The 19,267-nt window shown below is 32.4% G+C and overlaps 1 protein-coding gene across 4 annotated transcripts; it reads left to right on the top strand.

The window, feature by feature from the left end:
• The first annotated feature begins 2,876 nt into the window (after positions 1-2,876).
• Positions 2,877-19,120, top strand: LOC129911743 (rab GTPase-activating protein 1-like). 4 transcript variants are annotated; one of them, XM_055989646.1, is made up of 11 exons: positions 2,877-3,057; positions 6,876-7,231; positions 7,600-7,800; positions 12,121-12,390; positions 14,747-14,927; positions 14,993-15,180; positions 15,508-16,577; positions 16,636-16,824; positions 16,895-17,614; positions 17,677-18,060; positions 18,504-19,120. In XM_055989646.1, the coding sequence occupies exons 2-11, from the start codon at positions 7,030-7,032 to the stop codon at positions 18,648-18,650; spliced, it is 3,552 nt and encodes a 1,183-aa protein (XP_055845621.1). In that variant the 5' UTR covers positions 2,877-3,057; positions 6,876-7,029; the 3' UTR covers positions 18,651-19,120. The 4 variants fall into 4 exon arrangements, with proteins under 4 accessions (XP_055845621.1, XP_055845620.1, XP_055845622.1 ...); XM_055989645.1 differs by having other exon boundaries at positions 2,878-3,057; positions 14,741-14,927; positions 18,504-19,118; XM_055989647.1 differs by lacking the exon at positions 7,600-7,800 and having other exon boundaries at positions 2,880-3,057; positions 14,741-14,927; positions 18,504-19,118.
• The last annotated feature ends 147 nt before the right edge of the window (positions 19,121-19,267 follow it).

The following is a 19,267-nucleotide window of genomic DNA, read 5'->3' as shown; positions in this document are numbered from 1 at the left end:
AAAAACTAACATTTTATATAACCTAACTTCAGGTTGTTTCTTTTTTATTAACATAAAACAAAATTCAATAGATCAAAAACTCACGTTACAAAACCAGAAAATTTAATATTAATTTTTTCATCTAATTGATAGATATTCAAAAAATATTTTTAGATTTAAGATAAGATTATGAAATATTCTATGAAAATATTTTGAAAAACAATTAAGAAGAAATGAAAATTTTAAACAAAATTCAAAATTCTTTAAAATTAATCGGGACAATGGCAAAAATGTGGATATATATGAAAAGTTCGGCTGTGGTGCAGAGTAAGATAATAAAAAAATATGAGAAGGTAGAATAATAGTTTATGAAAATTGGTTACAAATATTGGCAGTGGGAAAGAAACCAGTGATACGAAAAATTTGTTCATTGAATTTAGTGAAGGAAATTACAATTAATATCAAATTTATACTCGTAAAATAAAAATTATTAAGGTATTATTTTTTATAATTTTTGGATAAAATGAAATGCTGGATTACCCATTTTCTAAACACTTCCGTTGAAATTTATTGATAACCATTTTATTTTATTTATGTATTTTAGGAAATATTTGTTTTATTTTTGCCAATTTTTTTTCTAATGTAAGCCATCACTTATGTTGATCTTTGATTTAAGTACCACTGTTCATGAATATGTTTTTCGGAGTGAATATCGACGAGGTTCAGTGGTATACCCAGAAACAGATTACGATTGTTCCGATGACGAACCCGATTCCAATTTTGAAGGCGATAAAATTGAGATCAAAGAAAGCAAAGTTGCGACTTGCGAAAGTCATTTATGTCACGGAAGTCCAGTGATATGGAAATCCAGTGCCAAAAATGTAACATGTCATTATGCTGCAATATTTAAGAGGAACTATGTTTGGCTAAATTCCACATATAATAAATTATTTAGCTTTTAATGTATAATAAACCATGTATGGGCTCTTGATCGAGACTATGAGAACAATAGTGGCGCAACCCACTTTTTTTCAAAAATTATTCTTTCATAAGAACTTGATCTCTTTAATACAAAAATAGATTTATGCAGCTAGAGTAGATACACTCAAAACTAGATGGCACTCAAAAAAGTGTTGCTTAAAAAAAAAACCTGTATCTCTCGTAGCTCAAAAAACTGAATTTTGTGGCTTTCGCCACTATTATTCTCATAGCCTCAATTATGATTAAAGCATGATGAAAAAATAAGTTTTAAAATTTTCACATTTCATTTTGCAAAGTACACAGATCGAGCTACATACATTTTAGCTCCCATCCCGACTAACAATTTTGATTCTATAAGGCTATACAGATGCTACCGTTGCTTCTGTAAAGCTCTATAGAAGCAAAATTGTTTGTAGGGATGCTGAATTCTCTCCAAAAATTTGTTAAAGAATTTCAGTCGAGTTGTGCGGAACTTCAGCTTAAAGGGCCCAACCCATAGAATCCGTTGCGTTCGTTCCGTCTTTCAACTTTCAACGTTTTCAACTGACAGCTCGATAAAACACACACATTCTTATGGGAAGCGACCCATAAGCGACGGATCGGACGGAGACGGACGGATTCGACGGAAGAAGTTGCCCAACTTTCTACTTTTTCATCCGTCGTATGCTTTGACATTGGTTGTCAACAATAGATCTGTTCAATTTTCTGTTTTAGAGTGCACACCGGGGAATTTCAGAACTAAGAACTGTGTTCTTTTCTTCTCCGATTTTATGAATTGTGAACTTTAATTGTTTATTTGTAAAGAAAATGTAATAAAAGTATTATTTAATGATATATCTAATAAATTATATTATGCCAAGTCATATCTACAAATGATAATCTGTTATTAAAAATTGTTTTTAACTGAAGAGCAAGTACCTACATGAAATCTAGTCACGCATTTTATTTCATTAAATAAAAGAACAACAATAATAGTTAAAAATTTCTTGCATCAGAACTTCCTTAGTGCACATTCAGCGATAAAATATCGAACATACCTCGGAATTTGAAGTGAGCTGTCAAAAAGCAATCCGTCGTACGACGTATTCTATGGGTCACCCCTTTCTGTCCCAAACTTCAACTTCAACGGATGGATTGACGGAACGGACGCAACGGATTCTATGGGTTGGGGCCTTAAAAATCATATTTTCGTTTCCAACTGCACATTTTGTATAAATAATAATGTCACAATTTAGCTCACGAAAAAAAGCGAAGAAATACGGAGAAAAAAATGTCACCTAAAATTTAGCAGATCGCTCTAATTTTAAACTGACATTTTTTGTTTCCTTTTTTTTTACTTATTTTTCAGTCGATAAAGGCTTAATTGTTACAGATACAAAATATGTAGAAAAAAACGAATTGTATGTGTACAAATTCGGCTGAAATTCTTAAAATTCTGAGCTCAGCTAAAGTTTTGAAATAATTTTGTATGAGAGCTAAAATTTAGCTCGATCTGTGTACTAGGCTATTGCACTTATTGCAATGGCTGTTGTAGCAAAATTTTTCAGCTTTAAGAAATCTTCAATTGCAAATGCATATTAAATTCACTACTGAAAAATCATTAACATTATTTCAGATTTTTTTTAGTACTGATGTTTTTAATGTACATATTTGTACTGACATTTTTAATCCAAATTCAACGACATCTACATGTCACTTTCAAAAAACTCCTCCACTACCATCCCTGTCTATTTCGCACTACACTACCATCATTAATCACACAAAATTAAAAATGGCGTCGCTTAAATAAACATATCTAGTTCTACTCCTCTATCTTAGAGAAAATTACCATCTATCTTTCACTCTCACATATTGTTTGCAAATAAAAAAGATGTAAACATTTCACATACGTGAACTATTTTTCCCTAGTATTTGTGAGTTTTTCAAAAAAGTGTGTGAGATACATCGCGCAGCTGACACAAAAGCAGAAAACTTCATCATTTATTCTCTAAATATTTAAAGAAGAAAAAAACTTAAATTTCTTATTTTAGTTTTTTAGTTTATTATACACCAACTAAATAAATAACTAAATTGCTTCTTCATATATCAATTTAAATGGTGAGTTAATATTTATACCGAAACACAATTTATGAAAATGCATATATTTTTCTTTTGATGGCCTCCGTCATCGATTTTGACAGTCTACTTTCGATTTGATTCGATTGGGGAAAAAAATCATCAAAAGTGCAATCGGAAAACTAAAAAATTTGCAATTTCAGGATGAAATCAATGAAATATAAAGAAAATTTGTCATAAATTTGAAATTACAAATTTTAAATAATTTATTTGTTAACTACTAATAAATCTAGTAATATTTTGTAAGTAGTTTTATGCATTTTGTCAATGTTGAATAGATGGTGCCTAGTTACCTCTATCTACATCAATAGTTACCTTGGGTAGGGTGTCTACCTTTCAGAAGATTAATCATCATCGATTTCCCAGAGAGGCAAAGGCAAACAAAAATCATCCGTCGTTGTCGTCGTTGCGATAGTGTACAATTGCATGTATGTACATTGGCTTCGGTGGTGCTTGTTTGTATATTATTTTAAATAATATCATCTCCAACATTCCAAGAGTTGGGCTTATTGGAATTGTAAGACCCCACGTTAACTGTTGTGGGTAAATGATAACAAAAAAGTGAATGTGGGAAATGGGGACAATTTGTAAGGTAGTATGTAGGTATTTTATAGTAAAAATCTCATGTTTAGTTGTGGTTAATCACCTCTTTTTTTTAATTAAAAAGATACATTCAATATGTAGCTATCTAGTATCTACCAGAATTTCCATTTGAAAATACATAATTTTTAATGCAAAAATGTAACTACATATTTGGCTATAGTCTACCATTTATTATCCCCAAACCAAGATATATGTAGGTACCTATTGTATGCTTTGTTTTGAATTAAATCCATGCCAGTGAATTGGAAAAATTTCTGTTTTGGACTGACAATAGTTTCTTCCCACAAGATTGTAGAAGTGAGTTCATTTTAGTATACTTGTCCTGAGCGTCTCTATTTAATTAGTTTTTACAATAGAGCAGTACCATTTGCGATTTATGTAAGATTTACAGACCGATTGTCCCCCACCAGTCACAAAATTTTTGAGACTGACAAAAATTCTCAAATTCTGATATCCTATAGACCAGTGTTTCCCAACCTTTTATGTGACGTGCCCCACCAAAACCATTCCGAAATCCCCCATGCCTCCCCTGCCATCATGAGCTCACAAAATTTTTAGCCCTTGAAATCTCAAATCTTCAAAAAAATGTATGTCTGGAATTATGAAAATATACACATAGAAAATAAGTACCCACACAAATTTTTGTTTGTTAAAATATATGATTATTATATAATTAGTTTATATTAGGTAGCTATTTTTAAAATTTAGTGATATCCTTATGGTTGTTGCCTCCTGCAGATGGCTTTAATATTAGGTTCAAGTCCTGAAAGTTTCATTCTCAAGACTCCCCGTTTTGCAATGTCGAGACGATCTCGTTTTTTTAACATCAAGTCATTTATGGCACTAAATCCGCAATTCGTCAAATATAAAGAGGGAAAATGTAGTAAAAGTTTTCTAGCATGTTGGTTTGGGGTATTTGACCTCAGCTTCTTCAGAAACCCAAGTCATCGTTCCTTTTATGCCAAATAAAGTTATAATTGAGTTCTTCTTGATACTCTTTGTTATTATCAGAAAGATTTACTAGCATGGTTTACATCATCCAATTTGGGAAATCGATTTGTTTTAAATTAGAAAAATCTTTCTTTAAAATCAGCCGATACATTTTTCAAATGGTTGACAATTACATTCTACTTTTTTCAAAATTTTTGTTCAAACTGTATTTCTAGCATAGTTCAATGTTTGAAGCTGCTTAAGGGTGGGCACACAAGAATTATAGATTTTTGAAAAAAAAGTGTAATGAACCAAACATTTCAATTGCCCCCCTAAAAGGTCATAGAATGCTTCCATGGTTAGGTCTTGTGATGTGATGAAGCACACATTAACAAAGTCACACCCAAACTACCGGTGTTTATTTTCTGGCCATTCTTTTTTGCTGTCCTCGATGTGGTTTTATGCGCTGGTGCTCAACTAATTGCTCATTGCAGTTAATCTATTCAAGGTCTTCGCATTTCGCGAGTAAACCGAAATTCGTTGCACAAGTATCGTCCGATACGTAAAATACTAATCACCTCCAACACTTATCGCTTTTTATATCACCTATCTAAGTAACGCTTTGTAAATATTGTTTTGTCCTATGTTTTTTTACTCTTATAGAGATATTAATAAAATTAAAGTGTGTTGTCTTGTTCTCCTTAAAATGGTACCAAGTGAAGGGCGTTCGTTGTGATGCTTAGGCATGGAACCAAACTCTCCGTACCAGGGTCAATCCTCTAGTATCTTTGAGGCTTATTAAAATAGGGACAAAACTTAAACTCGAAACCAATTACCGTTTAAAAAACATCGACATATTTATGAATGTATATTAGGGTGGTTCTTATCCGGGACATGCAGTTGGATAGCCGCCAACCGGTTGGAAAATATGAAAAACAAATTCCCTATTTTTAGATTCTTATTTGATTTCCTTCCTCTCCCAGATTTAACTTAATTTTTATGTCAAACATTTCATTTGATTTTATAGGTTTTTTGTATGGGGTATTCCATTAAAATTCGGGATTCATTGGTATTTCACCTTAATTCAATTCTAAAGCTCATTAGTGTTGCATTAGTGTTATATTTATAATGTACATTGCCCTAACAATTGTCTCAAAATTGACAAGGGATTCTCAAACTGATTGAAATTTCTGACGAAATATTTGAAAATTTAAGATTTATTTTGTATGTCTTAATAAGTATAGAAAGTGATATCAAACTTCATATTTCCAAAAATAGAAAGAGCAAGACAATTTGTCTTGCCCAAAGATAATTTTAACAACTTTTTTTAATTTTCATTTTCAACGGAAGCTAGCTAGTGTTTATCTTGCGCTATAGGAAAAACGGTTCAAACATTTTGAGAAAAAACTTTTGCATTTTAGTGTAATTTTGTATTCTCGTAAAACTCATTATGTGGTGTGGTTTTCATGTCCGGAAGTGTACATTTTTAACAAACAAAGATTTTGATAAATAACTGTAATGTTATACATCCCAGAACTTGATGCAGTGTCACTTTAGTATTTAATCAATTTATCATTGTTAATAAAGATTCTTTTGCCATCACCTGATGATGTTCATAGACATGAACGAAACGACGATTTGACCTTAAGCCCGTTTTTAAAACATATAATATTATTTAAGTTTAAAGTCTCATCTTATTATTAAAAGCTGCGTAAAAAGTCATTCATAGACAAATATTTTTCATCTAATTTTGTAAGAAATTTAATAAAGAATTTGATTTTACATTTCAAAAATATCTTTTTAAATGGTTTTGACCTCCAAACAAAGAATTTCCATAAATATAAATAAAAATAAAATAAAAAATGTTTATAAAAAAAGTAAATAATTGACACCTAAAAACTTGAAACTGTTTTTATTTTCTAGGTTCCTTATTGGTTTGAAACTCAACCTGTGCCCCTGTTTTGTAACTTTTATCACTGGCTATACAATTTTTGAATGACTTTAAAATCTATTTTATCTCATCAAAATAAAAGAAATTTTGTTCAAAATCATACTTAACACATAAATTTTAAACTTGAAAAAAAAAAATTAGCTTTATTTACGGAAGAAAATGGATTTTAAAGACATTCAAAAATGGTTATCGCCAGTGATAAAGTTACAGACCAGGGGCACTGCTTTTGAGTCTAATTTATTCTTTGTATTTTATTTTTCCTTTTTTTATTTATTATATTTATAATTGATATAGATATTTATTGTTCTAATTTCAGTGAAAAGTTAATAAATGCTTTGCAGTCTGAATGAGTTATCCTCTATTTCACAAATTAAAGATGTTTCAAGCTGCTATGATCAAAGATCACAAGGAGCATTGAAAACACGTTGAATCCAACAAATTAATTGTGTTTTGAACTCGCGTATAGCGTCATGGATGATAACATCAGCACGAATTCGTCGTCTGATTCAATAAGTACAAGTGGAGAATACGAAATTGTCGTCGATAACCCAATGAATACAAAGTCCAGTAATATTAACAACAAATCACCAACTTTAGATATACCCAATAACGGTGATTTTCATGATCTAAAAAACGACATGACCGAGGCAATTCGAGAGCTAGAACAAACAGGTAAATTAATTTAAAAAAATTCATGAGTTTCTTCCATTTTTTCCAGTAGTTTATGCTTAGTTTTGCTTCTTGTCCCAAAAGGCAAACAAATAACTAATTGCACGAATGCACGAATTATACGAACGAGAATTAAGTAAGAGATGACACCTTGATCAGCATGCTGCGGCTCTTAGGTGTTCGTTGGTGCTTTTGTTTTATTTCTCTTTTATAAATCTGAAAAATCAGTTGCACAATGGTTCTGTCTGTAGAATCTCAGTGTCCTTACTTATTTGCCTATTCTTTTTTTAAAACCTCACTTTTTTCTAATTTAATTTTTTCGTTTTTATTTTTTAATCTGTAAAACGCCTGAAAAATGTATGTGTCTCTAGATCTTATTGTTTCGAAGTGCGACTATGAACTTCTGAATGATTTGTGTGTGGATAGGACAACAGAGGCGATGGCATTGTGTCAATTGAACAACGGACGTAATTCGATGGAAGTTAAAGCCTGCATTTTGGATGCTATTAACGATGAAAATGCTGTAAATAACAATATTATGATGAATGAATCAGGTCTTGTGCAAGATACAGGTGATAAAGCAACCAAAAGTGCTTTAATGTGCTTCATAATATAAATTTTTTAGAGTGTGTAGTCAAAACTAATGTCTCATTTATATAGTTAGTTGAGTCATGATAGTTGAACCATAATAATTGTCTGTTTTTTTTTTTTTTCGTTATTGTTAATTGCATGTTTCCGCTAGATTTTTGTTTCTATTTTTTTATTATTGTATATTTTTCTCCATATTTTGAAAAGTATAAATATTATTTTGTTCAAATTTCGTTGGGTAACTTAAAGCATTTTACATTGGTTTATGTTTTGTAATTGGCATGTCGTTGCCATTATAAATTTCCACAGGCTAGACAAATCATATCATACGAATCAGACATAGTTCTTCCAATACATTTGGCTTTTTATCAAATATCTTTCGAAGAATGTCCTTTCAAAATAATCCAACCTTACCTATCGTACTAATTTTCAGGCTTATTGTCACCTTGATGAGTTCCTTTTGTTCGTTTAGCTCAAAATATTGATATCAAAAGGTTGACCTAGTTCATCTTACCGATATAATTACAGCGTAGTTAATCAAACGAAGACAAAAGAAACTTTTTGAAATTCATCCACTCATGTTTTTAAATATTCAATCATACGTCAAAGGGAGTAAAACATGTGTTTTGATTTTTCTGCGGACCCAGAGTGAATTTGTTTAAAAAATAATAATTAAATTCTATTGGTTGTCGTCTTTTTTTAAATTTTTGACTTTGACTGTAGAAACTAACGAAATTGCATTGCATGTTTAAAAAACCAATTTAAAAGTTAATTGTAGAACCCCGTGAGGCGATGGTTATTGCGATGGACTATGACTCCAGAGGTCTGGATTCGATTTCCTTGCTCCACCATCTAAAACAAAAAGTTTGTTTTTCAGGGGTATTACATATTGCGAGGAATTGACAAAGCTTCGGTGGTAAATTGTGTTCCAAAAAAAAATAACTCAAACTATCAGTCATGGCTCTCATTAATTTTCAGACGACTATCGTCTATTTAAGTTAAATATTAGTTAAATAGTAGTCACATAGTACTTCTTCTTAATGCATAAATATTATTATATTTATTATTAGCCCGAAAAACAAAAGTGTTGATATCTGATCTGCCCATCGTTCGTTGATTTTGTGTTCCATATTTTTTGATACGGGTTTGTTGAAATTTAAATGTAACAAGTAAAACACTTTGTTAAAATTATCTGTATAATACAACTGTGTGCAAAAGGCATAACAGCATAAGTCGACTTATGTCAAAATTGAGTTTTTTTTTACAAAATCTGGTGCACAATAGCCGATTCCGTCTGCCATATTTGTTCGTATTCTTATTTTAAGCGGTTTTTAGAATTATAGATAAAAGAAAAATGACAAGCATTTATTTGTAATGGGAAGCCAAACATTCAAAAAACGCTCTCCTGAAAAGTTATGAAAGGTGACTAATGCTGTTTTACCTTTTTGGAACAGGCATAATTTTGTGAGTTAGTTATCGATTGTTTTCAAAATAAAATATTTCTCCTATTTGCTGTTTATCAACGATAACACGTGTTTTCGTTGAAAGGGTCATTCCAAAACATAATAACTTGGGCGGCCACTGCAGAAGCGGTTTACTCACCGAACTAACGTAAATTATTTCAAATTGGGAATGAATGAATACTATTGGTTTTGGTAGTTAAAAAAACCACAGGTCTTCCCGCCCGCACCCTGGCTCGATTGGTATGGTAAAAAAAATGAAATCTTTATATAAGTTAATATTAAGTTTAAAACTTCAATGAGGGATTGAATTAGGTCATCATAAAAGCCTAACGCTCACATCTCAGTTCTACAGCTATGGCCAAAATAATTGAAAAAATGTTTGCTTCACTTAAATAAGTCAAAAATGTTAAGAATTAAGTATATTTTTAAAATAATAATTAAAATGTCAACATATTCAATGCATTTGAGTAAACTAATTTGGTTTCAACAACTAAATCAGGTGGTCAAAAAAAATAGTGCAATCAACAAAATAAGAAAAAAATATTAAATCATTGTTTTATAAGTTTGTCTTATATTTGACGTTGTTAGGTCATCGAGTTTTTGAAAAATTTTAACTTTTTATCAAAATGTTTGTAATTCTTAAAGTCAAATAAGCCGCACAAACACTAATTACACCTCATTCGAAAAGACGTAAATATTAATTTCGCTTTAAACCACGCTGATAGGGACAAATTATGAGTTGTTGAGAGGATTTATAAGGTACATTGCTATAGATTGCCCATTTTAAAGTACATAATCGCCTCTCTTGTGGATGGATTACACTGTCGAATATTTTCTCCCAAGAAAATTGCCCTCATGATCAAGTTACTAACATCTCTGCTTAAGTTTGGAACAGCTGTTCTAACATCATGTTACACCTGCTGGATATTTCGATTGACATTTTTCATATAAATTGTTTTTTTTAAGAGCGGACGGTTAAATGTCTTCGCCGTTTTGGAGCTCAATGTTTTCAAAGACATTTTTAAACAAACAAACACTTCTTATAGATGCAGTTTTACAATTAAAGGAACACATTCGTGAATACCTGTAAAAGAATAGTCAAATTTGTGTGCACGTGTACCTTCCGTGAGCAATAACAATTTTGTTAATTGTTGATGCAATTCAGTGTTTTATATATTGTGCAGAGGTTCAAAATGACAATTTTCCTTTGAAAAAGTATTCACTTATGATTGGTGGAATTCAAATATGTACATATACATACATACATAATTTTAAAGGTTTTCTCAATTCATCTTTTATGCACAAAAGTGGATTTCGGTTAACTTAACTACTTCCTTGGTCAGATCAGTGTTAATTTCGGGCTCCGACGTGTTTTGTTTTTTTAGTTTATATTTTTGTTTTTGCGATCCATTGTCATTGGCCAATTGTTGTTGTAACAATCACCATATTTAGATCAAATGTATTCATTTTGATAAATGATAACTTTTAAATCCTACTTGTCACCCACCTAGTCGATTCCACTGTAGTTTTCTGGTGCTTCAATTTTAAAAGGTGTATTTCACTGATCAGTTTAACCGCTTACCTAAATAGTGAGTAAATAGAATATAATCGTATTTTAATGCGTAACTTAAAACCAAAACAGAAAATTGATAATATTTTCTGTTTTGGCTGAATCAAATTCATTTTTGAATTTTCTACAGAAAACGTCTGTGAAATTATTGAGATACAAAAATAATTTTACCACCTGCCAATTGTTTTCCAAAACTTTTATGATAAAAAACTAAAGCAAATTGTTCAAACACACGCTGTTGTAATTACAAACATAAAATATCTTCACAGTGTTCTCTCTATTTCTTCAATCATTTATACTTGCAATCTGTTCCTTTTTTTTAAATCTCTTATTTGATTAGGTGCAGTCTCGTTATGTCTACTTTTTTATCAATTTAAAAATAAAATAAAAGAAAAATAAGTTTTACACACCAACAAATAATATTGAAGAGCTTCACCCAATTCTAAATCAATTGATTGACGGTGATAAATTAAAAAGAAACAAACTTTTTTTCTTTCATAACTCTTCGATTGCTCAAGCGTTATTACGTAGAATTTTATTTAAAACTAAATTCCCGAGTGAACCACCACGGACTACAGCCCGCCCTACGCACAGTGGTGATCTACATTTTTTGTTATTTATCTTTTTGTTTTGTTCAATCTCTTTTTTTTATCATGTTTCGCTCAATTGAACTTATAGTGTCTATCTGCATTTGGTTCTTGTTGTATGAGTTGATTTTGGGCGCTTCCTATGAGAGAAGCGCAAACGGTCAACACAGTGATTCAAAGATGGTTTATTATTAGAGCGAGTTAGCTCTTCTCTGTCTCTATCGATATTAACTTGAATCGGATGATTTATCGATGCAAATGATCAGTCGGGTGGAAGCATTGAACCAGCAAAGCAAACGAAAGTGAATAACCTTTCCTTCGTCATTGTTGCATCAAAATAATTAGATTTTTTTTTCTTGGAGCAAAGAATCATAGCTGATTAAATTTATTGTGCAAAGTGAAATGCAAGAAAATCAAATCAGTGTATTATCGGCATACACAAGTTAGTTGCATTATTTTGCTATATTTTCTTATTTTTGTCTCATTCTCCAGCCTTTACTTTCCTATTTTGTTATTGTTGTTTTTGTAGAATATAATGCATTGTTTTTGTAATTAATTGATATATATTTTGTAAACAAAACTCCTACTTAATCGTATTTGATTGTAAAGTTGTTTTCAAAACTGAATCGTTTCTTTTACGTTCCAACTTTTGTTAAATCTTTCTTCTTGTTTGTTTTTTATTAGCTTCGTGTAATGCAACAAAATTGGCACAGAAGTCGTTGACACTTCCCTTGGCTGGGACATCAAAATCAACAAATATACCAGTAGCAACTCAGTTGGGTACTCAAACTCTTGGTCGACATGGTGGCCCACTATCACCTAAATCGAATATATCTACACCAGATGTCAATAAGGTTGGTCATTCGGTGTTCTATGATTGTATCGATGGCAGCCCAGCTGGCGGAGAAAAACAGGATGATATGAAACCGGAAAAAAGTGATACTGATGAAGAAGGTGAGTGTTAGTAATTTGTATTATACTAAAATACTCTATGTGTTAATTGATTGTTTTCAACAAAAAACATTAAGATTTCATTAATTTTAAGTCGCACTTGCTTAAGTTCAAATACTTCGGAAAAATTAAATAACTGAATGTTCGCCGAAAAAAAAAAAAAAAGTTATCCTTAAACCGAAGAAAAAAAAATTCGGAGCTAAAACACTTCTATAAAAAAAAGGAAATTTTAAGATAACTTCAGAATCAACCAGCAACTCTCAAAGAAGTATCATTTTGCATATTGTCTCACATTATTGCCCATTCAAAAACCAGCGGCTTTCTCATTAAACAGTATCAACTTCATCCACTATCATAAAAACTTAAATGAATCCCAGCTTTTTATATAAGTTAATCAAAAAGAACCTTTCAAAATCGAGGACTTAAGTTCAGATGCTTTGTTTTGCACGCGGGGGAATACAGCGACACAAAAAGATTCGATGGTTTTCCTGCTACGAACGATGAACCAACATTAAACATCTCTTTATATCACCATACAAAATCAAATATGTATCACGTCTTTATGGGTTTAATAAAGCTTTTCAGGGCCTTTAGTCCATACAAAAATTTGGCGTTTCGTCCCGGTGGAGCTCACTTGGACTCATCAGTTGACTTATCGTGAGGCACCTTGTCAATACGCAAATTTTGTTTATATTCAGTTCAACTAACAGATTTTTAAACAAAAACCTAATGTGAACTATATCCAGCAAGATTAAGATTTAAATCATTAAAACTGGAAAGAGGTTTTGCCCGTGGCCTAGTGGCTAGTTAATAAAGAAGAAGGAGATTAGTTTTGTAATACAAATTCTATATACTACTGAAATCAGTAAAGTAGAAGAATAAGCACTACATTTAATTGGACTTGCTAAATTATTGATTTAATAGCTTTGTTAAGCCAAATTTTTGTATGGACTAAAGGCCGTTAAAAGCTATATTAAATCAATAGTTTAACAAGTCCAATTAAATGTAGTGCTTATTCTTCTACTTTACTGATTTCAGTAGTACATAGAATTTGTATTACAAAACCAATCTTCTTCTTTATCACGTCTTTAGTTAAAAGTTCTTAACAATAACCATCTTCAGATACCTTAGATTGCCTTTTCAGATCCTTTTGCTCCTGATTAAAAAGACATCACAGATCTGCAACTAAAGTAGCCGAGATCCACACTAGAATGTTTGTATTTGCAATATTTTGTTGAAGTTTTTTTATTATCTTGCGCAAGCCTATCAAACCGTCAATGAAAAGAAAAACATATTGTAATGAAGCAAAAGCTAAACACTACTAAGCTAAGTGAAGATGATTGAAACATTTTACAATATTTTCAGATTTGTCAAAGCTCTTGGAAATAGCTTTGAGCTGTACAGAATTTTCAGAAAATATTGCATTTTTAAATTGTTGTAAAGCCTTTTGGGATACATTTTTCACTGACAGATCATTCAATATTGTAAGATCTTATCGTATGTACTTTGCTTTATGTGCATATACATACGTATGTATATGCAACAAGTACGATAAGCGCTACAGCTTGCCGAAGTCTTCCCTCAGTAAAAAGCTCCGATGTTGCAATTCTTAAGGATATAGGATTGGTCTACGGACAAAAAAAGTTAAAGATCGCGTATTTACTAAAGATGAAATTGCCAAATGGATAGGAAGAACCAGATATTTGGATGCGAATTTGCTATCAGAGCTAAACGGCAAATTCTTGAGCTTCTGTGATATATACGTAATAGCTATGATGATCCGCGTAACGCCAAATTATATCATTTTAACCTTATAAAGGCGCCCGTCCCAAATTTATATCTCAGTAGAACCCTTGAGCAAGAACGACTTTACAATATTCAAATCCAGCATTGGAAAGGAATTCATCTTTGGCTTTACCGATTCGACATCCACAAACGTCGGATTTGATACCACACCACGTCGATCATATTTTAAGCGCTAGAAATCTCTTTATTCTATATAAGCAAAATACATTCGTGCTCAGGATTGGAAACCAGTAAAGTGAGTTTCAAACATTTTGAAAGCGTTTTTCTCGGAAGTTTGGCGATTAGTCTGCTTTAAGGTCAATTTATTAACGATGGGACACATTGTGTCGATATTTCCTTTAAGTTTCTTACAACACTCGCACGATTATTAATATTAACGATAGTAATAAATAACCCTTAAATATTAAAAAAACAAATTATCTGAATTGAACTTAAGTTTGCGATTTGATGATTCATGTGCCAATTTAATAGAACAATCTGCAAAGCGATTCTAATTGATATTGATTGCCCTTTACCAGTGCTGAACTAAGTTTTCTATTTTGTTTAGTTTCAGATATCGACCAACAGGGATGCACAATATTTTCTGGCGTCACTTACTTGGGAGCAGCTAACATAAATGCACCAAAGTCAGAAATTGACATTCACAGAATAATGTGTGAGTTAAATACGGGATCGAATTCGGTTGGCCTTAAAGTTTCTGTCAGCATTCCCAATTGTTCCGATGGTCTTGTCATGTAAATACACTTGAATTTATTGAAATTTAATTTAAATTATTAATTGGTTCATTTTTGTAAAAAAGGCTCTATGACGCAGACAACAATTCACTTATATCGTCGTATGAAGTACAAACAATAATTTTGTATTTTCGCGGACCAGTTGACAGTACCGAACGCGGTTGCTTTGCTTTTACTTGGTTGCATGGTGAATCCTTGTTCCAATGTCATGTGTTCCGATGTCATATACCCGAGGCAGTCAACCAAGTTAGCGGTAAGATATCCTTTTTTACCGACTTCCAAAAAGGAGGGGGTATTCAATTCGTCTGTATTTTTTTTTTTTTTTTTTTTTTTGTGTTTGGTACCTCATAACTTTGGACTGAGTGAACCAATTTTGATAATTTTTTTTTGTATTGGAAAGCTGGTGGCTGCAATGTGGTCCCATTTCAATTTGGTTCAGTAAATGTCATAGAAACTATTAGAAAAACAATAAAACCCAGTTTTGATCCATGGAAGTCGGTTTTGTTTTTTGATAAAAATGATTATTTGTCTGTTTATTTTTTAATTGGAATTTACAAATCTATAACAAATTGTCTTGCAGCATGTTTCACCAAAGCTTTTCGACGTTATCCAGCCAGTCTAACGTGCAGTGTCACTTCAGCGGTCGATAGTATAATGATAAACTCAATTACCTCGGACATAAGTGGTAATCCAATTAGTGCAGCCGGCTATGAGTTTATAGTTTCACTTGAAATCCGAGAGAAAGTGGCCAAGGCGTATTGTGCTGTTCCACGGGGTGATAGGTCAAGCTTCAAATTGCGATGCAAGACCGACAAAGAAGTGTGCATTACTGTAAAACAAACTGCATCTTCAACACTACAACCACTTTTTATTGAACGATGTTTTGGAGTTCTTCTCAGTCCTGGCAAACTTGTCCGCCAGGCTGATATGCAATTACTCGATATGGTCTCGATGGGATATCAAGTGGCCAACGTTGACAACCAAACTCCTTTGACCCTTAATCCGTATCAAATCCGTGCCGAATGGAAAGCTAGCGACAAAGCTTTTGAGCAGCTCAACTATGAATCTAATAAAACGTTCCTCACTGTAGCTGTGGATCTTGTTATTCGTGGAATACAAGAACCTGTACGATTTGTTATTGAAACTCCAGTCATAATACAGTCACAAACTGAAATTCGTATAATGGATCATTTCACATCCAAGCGTCCCATGTCACTGCGTTTCTATCTACATTTGAAGAAAACCGATGAAGCCTCCTGGGAGGTGGCATCTATTGATCCATCTGAGGAAATACTCGAACAAACACCCCAGTCGTCTCTTCTTAAATTTGGAATTAATAATTTATCACGAATGGTTCGATCGTCGAGTGTTGTATCAATTGAAGATGATTGTCCAACAGATTATAGTTCCGATGGAGATGAACCTTTGCTCAGTGGCACTGGCGAAGTTTCAAAGGAGTGCTCACAATATACCTTAGATGAATGGGATCCGATATTAAAAGAATGGGACACAGAAAAGAGACCTAAAAATTTGGCTCCGCTTGTGAGGCTCGGTGTTCCTGAGGCATTGAGAGGAAAAATATGGCAAAAGTTATCAAATGTAGAAGGCAAAATTGAAATGACCGACATGTATAGGACTTTGATAACTGAAGTAAGTAGACAAATTCATAAAGAAAGAATATTTGTAAATGATTTGAAATTTTTATCAGAAAACAAAATGTGAAACAGTTATTCAGCGAGACATTCACAGAACATTTCCTGCACATAAATGTTTCAAAGAAACCGGTGGATCTGGACAGGATGCACTTTTCAAAGTGTCTAAAGCATATGCCGTCTATGACAGTGAAGTTGGCTATTGTCAGGGTCTGAGCTTTATTGCTGCCAGTTTACTTTTACATGTAAGCATTTTGTTAACAGTTTTTTGTTTTATATTCAAAAGTTTTAATTTTTGTTTGATATTTTAAAAAGATGCCCGAAGAAGACTCATTTTGCGTGCTGGTTTCGCTAATGTACGACTATCGTCTTCGAGACCTCTACAAGCAAGGCTTTGAATCCCTTTACCTGCGATTGTTCCAACTTGACCGCCTTATTCGCGAACATTTGCCCAAACTTCATGAGCATTTCGAACGATGCGGTGTCGAAACTCATATGTATGCATCTCAGTGGTTCCTCACCTTATTCACAGCAAGATTTCCTTTATGTTTCGTATTCCATGTTCTCGATGTATTCCTACTCGATGGTATACCCTTGCTTTTCCAAGTGGCCATTACTTTGCTTTCAATCTGTGAAGCCGAATTGCGTCAACTCGATTTCGAAGGAATACTCAAGTATTTTCGTGTAACGTTGCCCAAAAAATGTCGCAGCTCTAGTCAAGCCCGTAAAATCATGAAAATGGCTTGTGAACGTAAAGTCAAAAAATTAAAGCAATACGAAGATGAGTTCTTCTTGCAGAAAAAGAATGAGGAACGTATTGAAAAAGAGGCACAAATATATGAAGCAAAGTTTGGCGAAGAACGAAAAAAATTACAAGCTGAAATCGCTCTTTTGCAAAAGAAACTCGATGACAGCACCGAGAAGGGAATTCAAACCGAAAAGACACACACTGGAATAACACATGATTATAAGCAAATTATTCAGCGTCAAGAAGAGGAAATAACTAGGTTAAATGAAGTTGTCGATGGAATGTCGGTAAGTGATGATGATAGAGTTTTTGTTTCTTAAAATGTTGACGTTTTTGTTCTGTCTTTTAGGCAACGATAACAAAATGCAGTGTGTGCTCGGAAAATGTCCAGAAGAATTCATCGCTCAAGAATGTTCTAAAGCCACAGAAAAAACAACCAGATGAACCTGCCCTAGGACCTCTGGATCCCATAAATATAGCTACACAAAGAATACGTGAGCTCGAGCTAGAACTTGCTCAAGCTAAACTCGCTCAGGTCGAAGCAGAATGCAAGAATCAAGATCTTAACCATCAGCTCAATGCCACCTTATCAGAAATCCAAAATAACCGCAGCAGCTGGCAACCATGGCTGTCGAAAACGTTCAACTCTATACAGGAAAAGGTCACGACAAGGCGCGATGCCCCCACATTCCAGTCGTACACAAATCCAGGTCCCGACGAAGGCAGCAATCAGGTAGCTTAGGCCAGCACAGACCTATTACCGTTGGGCCGGCATTTAAAGAGAGAGCGCGAGACCACCATTTAACACTTGACTTCATCATTATTATTGTTTTTCTTTTTGTTTCTTTCCTTTTTTGTCTGTATTTTAAGTTTACTATCTCATTAAATCACATTGTGGAATATTCATGTACCTTTTTTGTAACGTACGTTGCACATGTGTAAAGTTGTTACACGCCATTACACCGTCATTTATTATTTTTTTTTTATTTTCGTTCGTCACCTGCTTCACAACCTTAATTTTGAATTTATTATTATTTTTTATTTTGTTTATTTTTTTCATTGTTTATTATAAAATGAAAATAAAAAGTTTATATTTAGTTGTTTTGTGACATAAAAAAAAGAATCTATTGGCAATTTGTGTGTGTGCGTATGTTTTTGTTTATTTTTTATTTCTAGGACCGCAGGGCATCATCATTGGTAATGGAACAATCTCCAAAGATGCCTTCTAAATTCCAACATGTACTCAGTCGCAACAGTATTGATATTCTACCAAGGGAACGTCCCATTTTAAGAGACAACTTGAGTTTCAATAATTTGAAATAACAGCTGCGGCAGGATGTTAAATCTCCTCGCACCAGAATCCTCTCATCTTAACTCTGGACATAAAATCAAAAGAAATATAAATAAATTGTCGTTTTGCCTCGAATGTAATATGGGAATCAAAATTTTAAGTTATTTTGCCCCTTTTTTTAATATTTATAAAATTAAGTTAATTGGTGCTCGAATATTTGTTTTTGTTTTTTTTTTTTTTTTTGTTTAACAATCTCCCCAATATGATTGTTCTCTTCTTAGAAACTATATTTTTAAAATTATTAGATTTGAATTCACTATTTAAGAGCAAAACAAAATAAGCACAAGTTAAATGTGTGCACTTGTTTAATAAATGAAAGGAAACCAAAAGAAAAAAAAAAACACTTGGAAACTATTTAATTTGTTTTCTATTATTAAAAGTGTGGGCTATTCGTATATATATTTTTGCACTTCAACCAGTTTATCAAAACATAAAAATATATATAAAAACAAAAGAAAAAAATTTATAAAACAAAAAAAAAATGAAATAACTAAAGCAAAATAATAATTTATGTATAGTTACTTAATGTGTAATCTAAAAGAAATCTATTTGCAAAATAAAACTATTTGATTTCCCATGCTTAAATGCA

This window comes from Episyrphus balteatus, chromosome 2, assembly GCF_945859705.1.
Source record: "Episyrphus balteatus chromosome 2, idEpiBalt1.1, whole genome shotgun sequence".
NCBI classification, from domain to species: Eukaryota; Metazoa; Arthropoda; class Insecta; order Diptera; family Syrphidae; genus Episyrphus; species Episyrphus balteatus.
Note: the sequence above shows the minus strand (reverse complement) of the source record. Positions and strands in the feature narration are given on the sequence as shown.

What these genes read in the sequence shown, in the direction of transcription:
- LOC129911743 (XM_055989645.1), top strand. Translation starts at nt 7,030, where the DNA reads ATGGATGATAACATCAGCACGAATTCGTCGTCTGATTCAATAAGTACA. An exon ending in TCGAGAGCTAGAACAAACAG is followed by an intron (nt 7,232 to 7,599) that starts GTAAATTAATTT and finishes ATGTGTCTCTAG; the next exon opens with ATCTTATTGTTTCGAAGTGC. An exon ending in CTGCCAGTTTACTTTTACAT is followed by an intron (nt 16,825 to 16,894) that starts GTAAGCATTTTG and finishes TATTTTAAAAAG; the next exon opens with ATGCCCGAAGAAGACTCATT.